Source organism: Cetorhinus maximus, chromosome 12, assembly GCF_964194155.1.
Source record: "Cetorhinus maximus chromosome 12, sCetMax3.hap1.1, whole genome shotgun sequence".
Taxonomy (NCBI): Eukaryota; Metazoa; Chordata; class Chondrichthyes; order Lamniformes; family Cetorhinidae; genus Cetorhinus; species Cetorhinus maximus.
The window spans coordinates 100922068-100928231 of NC_135890.1; the positions used below are offsets into that span (position 1 = coordinate 100922068).

The 6164-nt window shown below is 40.8% G+C and overlaps 1 protein-coding gene across 4 annotated transcripts in view; it reads right to left on the reverse strand.

Moving 5' to 3' along the window:
* ap1b1 (adaptor related protein complex 1 subunit beta 1) overlaps window positions 1-4741 on the reverse strand; it is a 68838-nt gene extending 64097 nt beyond the window's left edge. For 3 of the 4 annotated variants that reach the window (XM_078554259.1, XM_078554257.1, XM_078554260.1), the window contains exons 1-2: window positions 4510-4741; window positions 143-200 (exon numbers count right to left, since the gene is read on the reverse strand). In XM_078554259.1, coding sequence (XP_078410385.1) covers window positions 143-179 — 37 coding nt within the window. In that variant the 5' untranslated portion in view covers window positions 180-200; window positions 4510-4741. Of the gene's footprint in view, window positions 1-142; window positions 201-4144; window positions 4208-4509 lie in introns of those variants that run through there. The other variant, XM_078554258.1, reaches the window with a different exon arrangement.
* Window positions 4742-6164: the final 1423 nt, after the last annotated feature.

Here is a 6164-nt window from a genome sequence, read left to right on the forward strand (position 1 = left end):
AGCTCTATTTTTTTTTTAAAAAGATCTATTTTTGCATAAATTACAGTAAACAAAGCCAAATTAGTTTACTAGCGATTCACAAATCTTTAACAATTTTATATTTGCTGCAATTGAAGAGAGACACAGACAGAAATGTTGCTACCTTTTTTGGTTGTCGTAAAGTACTTAGAATCCGTCATGGTGATCCTAGGTCAAGTTTCCTAAAAAGAGAAAAAAAACAGGAAAAGTAAAGTTACTGATTAATCAGTTTTGAGGCACAATGGCCCAGTACTGAAATTTGTTTTGCAACTCGCCTGCCTTTTAGCAGTTTGCAGCCATTCCTTCAAAAATATGCAAACATCGTCATGATGAAATGCTTTATTCTTTACTCCGGTAACTTAATTTTGAGCTTTAAAAATCTACACAATGTTGTTTACTTTACTTGTGTGCATCAATATTCATAAAGCAGCATTGATTTTAATGTAAGTAAGAGGTGGGGGCAAATCCTGATGTTGTGACCCATATCAGGACGAATGATATAGGAAAGAGCAGAGAGGAGGTCCTGCTGAGGTAGTAAAAGGAGCTATGAACTAAATTTTAAAAAGGATTGCATGGGTGGTAAAGTACTGCCCAGGCCACATGCTAATTGACATAGGGATGGAAGATAGGTAGGTAAGGAAGGAGACTGCATGGCTCAGAGTGGTGTGGGAAGGCAGGACTACATTTGATGGGTCACTGGGACAGGGAGGATTGGTACAGCTGGGACAGAATGATACAAGGTCATGGTGGATGGTGGAAAGAATAAATGTGGCTACAGAGAAGAACTGAAACTATTAGTATAGGGGCGGCTGGTGATCTGGTAGAAATAATAGCACCCTGAATATTAAAGGAAAAGGAAAAGGTGTTGAGAGTAAGGGTCAGATGAAGGGAAGGAATAACAGGGGCATAACGTTCCAGGAACCAACACATTTATAGAACATAAGTATAAATAGAGGGGCAGAATACATAAAAATAAACTAAAATGGCTATACCGCAATGTACACAGTGTCTGGGGGAATTGGAGGCAATAATTCTTAGAGAGGAACCAGATCCAGGGATAACAGGAACATGGCCGCATAAAGAACAAGATTGGCAGTTAAATATTACAGGATATAATGTAGTAGGAAAGGATAAAGAAGGAAGAGGGGTAGTGAGGTAGCTTTACTAATCAGAGATATCTTCAGAGCAGTAGAAAAACTATAACAAAGAAACAGAATTCGTATAAATTGAGACATGGAATAAGAAGGAAATGGATTATGCTTTGGGAGTAAATTGCAGACCACCTAATGGTGGAAGGGGAGAGTAGAAGTATACAAGCAAATTTATGAAATTAGTAAAAGACATGAAATAATAATTATGGGAGATTTCAACTACCCCCACCAGCAAGAAGCAGTGACGAAAAGAAGCTTCCAAACAGTTTACAGAGGAGTCCTTTCTTGCCCAGTACCTAAGAAGGTTAGTAAGAGAGGGATCTAGAAGTGGGAACTGAACCATACAAGAGATCAGAGAAATAAGGGTAGGGGAACATCTAGGAAAATTATTACAGATAATGATCGAGAGAGATGTAAGACAGACAAAAAGCAAATAGATGGGTTAAAAAACTAATTACATGGGGCTGAGGATGAAACTACTGAAACAGAGATAGACTGACAATGAGAAACACTTAAAAAAGGTGATCAAGAGTGTTCAGGAGAAGTATATCTTATGAGCACCCACAAAGAAACTAGCTAAAACTGAGATCCCATCAATGAATAAAAACTGAAATGAAAGAAAATGTTTATAGACCATAAAGAAAAAGATGTCAAAGGGGAATGAAGAGTTTAGGAAATAAGGCAAAGAGGGATGCACAAGATAAATTTAAAACAACTTGCATTTGTATACCACCTTTAACATTGTAAATGTCTCAAGGTGCTTCAGGAGTGTCAAACAAAATTTGATACCAAAGTTGCCCAAGCGGATATCCGTACAGGTTTTAAGTTGCATCTTAGAGGAGGATAGAGAGGTAGAGAAGCAGAGAGGTTTAAGGAAGAATTTCAGAGTTTAGGGCTTAGGAAACTGAAGGCACAGCCACAAATAGTGGGGCAACTAAAATCAGGGATACATAAAAGGCCAGAATTGGAGGAGTGCAGAGATTATAGAGGGCTGGAGGAGGCTAGCAGTAGGGAAAGCTAAGGCCACACAGGGATTTGAGTGCAAGAATGAGAATTTTCAAATTGAGGCATGCTGGACTAGGAGCCAAAGTAAGGTCAGCAAGCATAGGGGCAATGGGTGATTGGGACTTGGTGCAAATTAGAGCAAAGGTAAAGACAGGAAAAAGTTGTGAATAGTTATTTTCCTCAGTTTTTACCAGGAAGACTAACTAGATGGATATGGTGTTAAAATAAATCAAAAAAGGATAAAGGCAATTTAGATAGATGGAAGATTATTGCTAGATTCATCAAATTTAGAGAAAGTAAAATTTTGGGTCAAAATGGACTGCATCCACATGTATGCAAAGAAGCCAAGGAAGAGGTAGCAAAGGCACTCGGATACATGGGTAGAGTTAAAAATAATATCATTAGAGCAGGGAACTGTGCCAAAGTACGAGTGAACAATCAATATTATGTCTATATTCAAAAAGAGAGATACAGCAAATCCAAGGAGCTATTGAGCAGTTAACTTAATATTGGTAATAGGAAAGATATGGAAATCTTTACTCAAAGGTGTAGTAGAAAAATACCCAGAAACTGAAATTATAATAAAGAGTCAGCCTTATTGAATTCTTCAAAATAATAGAAAGAGTAGACAAAGGAAATTGAGTAGATGCATTATAGATTGACTTTCAAAAGGCCTTTATGGTAGATTTAGGACTACGGTGAATTCAGAGGAGAAGTAACAGAATTGATAGCAAACTGACTACAAAATAAAAAGTAGGGGTTAAAAGTAGTTACTTAGACTGACAAAACTTGCAGATGACACCAAATTGGAAGATACAGCTAATACTGAGGGAGACTGCGACAAAATACAAAACAACCTCAACAAACCTGGAGAGTGGATGTGTAAATGACAAGTTAATTTCAATATAAGTGAGAGGTGATGTATTCTAGTAGGAGGGATAAAGAAGCCATATTCATTGGAAAACAGCCTAAATGAGGTAGAGGCACAAAAGGATCCAGGGGTACAAATAAATTAATGAAAGTAGCAACACAGGTCAACAAAGCCATAAAAAGTGCAAACAATGCACTGGGTGCGAGGTGGAAAGCATAGATCAAACACTTGCATAAACCTATTGGACCAAACTGTCTGTTTCTATGTAGTAAAGTTCTGTGTAATTAAATATTGCAACATTAAAATCATACACCACATTCAGAAATATTCAACCTATTGTGTCACTGAAAGAGCTATCTAATTATTCCAAACGCCTGTTCTTTCGCCATAGTCCTGCACTTTTTTTTGTATTGCACAGATACCACTTGAACAGCTTTTACTTTTCATTCAATCACCACAGACAGATTAAATATATTAAAATGGTACACAGCCAATTTCAGTGCTTTTGCCAAGGAGGAGATGAAGTACTGCACACCCAGCAGAATAAAGACCATTTAAAACTGGGCATGTTTTAAAACAGCAAAATAAAGCAATTCTAAACCAAGAGAGACTAGGAATGTTTTGCTGCAGGCACTAGTTGAATCTAATACACAAAGAGCGATCGATGTAGGGTCAGCAGACCAGAATTTTCCTGTCACTATCTGCCCAAGGCAAACGGAGATCTGTACGTGTATAACTCAATTTTCTCTGTGCCTGAATCTCTGTTAAATTTCAAGGTTGAAGAGACAATGGACCTTGTCCATCAGCAAGGTTACCCGGCCCCTCCAAACCCGGTCACTCAGCCATGAACTTTCTCTTCGATGTTTGTCTAAATATCAGTGATTGCACTTCAAAGGTATTCGTTGTAGAAATAACTTTGAGACGAGACAAGGCGCTACTGGAATGCAAGTTTTATTTCCAAAGTAGGTACTTATCAAAATCAGGGAGCCCTTAGTAATAAATCAGAAAGGGGGGGGGGGGGAGAGAAAGGAGTCGGATTAAACCCTATTGAACTGTTTATTTTTAAGGGAGCACACATGATAAAGAGATTAGATTTTACATTGCAAAGCGTCCGGCTTGTCAACTCTGCCTGGAGGGGAGGGGCGGGTCACAGTTTCTCCACCTGCTCCGGTCAAACTGAGAGGGTCACCGACTCCGGGTGGGAGGTGTGGGTCCGGGAGGCCCCGGCCAGGTAGCTCCCGTCCCGGGAGACACAGCTCCTCCTCCCCGGGGGCGGACGGCAGCGACTCTCCCTCTTCCCCTACCCCCCGCGCCTCCTCTCACCGTTGCCCATCTGATCCCAACTTCCGGCCCCCGGGCCGCTTCCGCTTCGGAGAGAAATTCCCCCTCCCGCATATTTTAACACCCGGACGGGAAGATCCTGAAATAAAAAGGCAAGGTCACTCACCCCTCCCCCTTACCTACTTTCAGTCGGTCGAAGTGAGTCCAGTCGCTGGTCCAGAGGGCCCCCGGCCTTCGGATCGACTCCCTCCTCCACACGCCAACTAAAGCTTCAAGATGTCCGCCTGTCGCCAAGCTGAGCTGTCACCAGCTGAACCGGAAACAAACCAGGTCAGGGTGAGCTTCCGGCTGGCCGGCCAACCTGGCCCTGGCTCCCCCAACAGGTGCAATGCAGGCTGCTTGCACCAAAAGTGAATGTTGGAAGCTTACACACACAGTCAACCCCACCATCATATAACTTAAGAGATTTGCCACAAAAATCATGAGTTGTTTCCTCCCCTGCAATCTCTAAGGTTCATAAACCTCACTAGTGGCCTATTTAATCTCTAATGTAAAGGAATTTATAGAGCACCCTTCACAACCAGAAGACACTCTATATAGCCAATGAAGTACTTTTTTGAAATGTGCTCACTTGTAATGCAAGCAGCCAATTTGTGTACAATATCCTAGACACAGCAATGTGATATGACCGGCTAATCTGTTGATTGAGGAATAAATATTGGCTAAAACACTGAGGATAACTCCCCTGCTCTTTACAAAAACTACATTACTGCATCTGAAAATGCTTTACAAAACTACTTATTCTACTGTTGTCAACTGTGCATTTCTAACTTAGACAGACGGTCATGTTTACTTAGCTAATATGTGATTTGTGGAGTTGATGAAAGAAGCAGGTTTCTAGGGGATATTTAATTTGGTAGGATCTGGAATGCACTGTCTGAGAATGTGATGGAGGCAGATTCAATCATAGCTTTCAAATGGGAATTAGCTAATTATATGAAGAGAAGATTTGCAGGGCTATGGGGGAAAGACAGGAGAGTGGGACTGAGTTACTCTAGCAGAGAACTGGCACAAATATGATGGGCTGAATGGCCTCCTGTCTTATAACCATTGATGGCTGTGTTATCAAAACTTCTAAAAATTGGGTTTGATTAATTTACACAAAGCGGATGGCTTATCTTTATTTCTCTTTCTTCTCTTAGTCTTCTACACAGTCAGGGATCACTGAATTTATCCTGTTCATTTCCACTCCGAGGATGACTGGAGGTGTGGAGTGAGAGCCCAAAGTAGACCATTTCCCTTTGACGTTCAATATTATTACCATTGCTGAATCCCCCACCATCTGTATCCTGGTGTTACATATTGACCAGAAACTTAACTGGACAAGCCATACAAGAGCAGGTAGATGTCTGGGAACTCTGCGGTGAGTATCTCACTGGTGTTGGGGGTGATATATTATGGATAGAGGATTGGCTAATGAATTGGGATAAATGGATTGTTTTCAGTTTGGCAAACTGTAAGTAGTGGACTGCCTCAGGGATCGGTGCTGGGGCCTCAACTATTTACAATCTATATTAATGACTTGGATAAAGGGATGATTGCAAGGGATATAGAAAGGTTAAGTGAGTGGGCAAAAATTGGCAGATGGAGTATAATGTGGGAAAATCTGGGGTAGTCCACTTTTGCAGGAAAAATAGAAAAGCTGAATGTTATTTAAATGGAGAGAGACTGCAGCTTCCTGCAGCACAAAGGAATCTGGGTGTCTTGTAGATGAATCACACAAGGTCAGCATGCAGATACAGCAAGTAATTAGGAAGGCAAATGGAATGTTGGCCTTT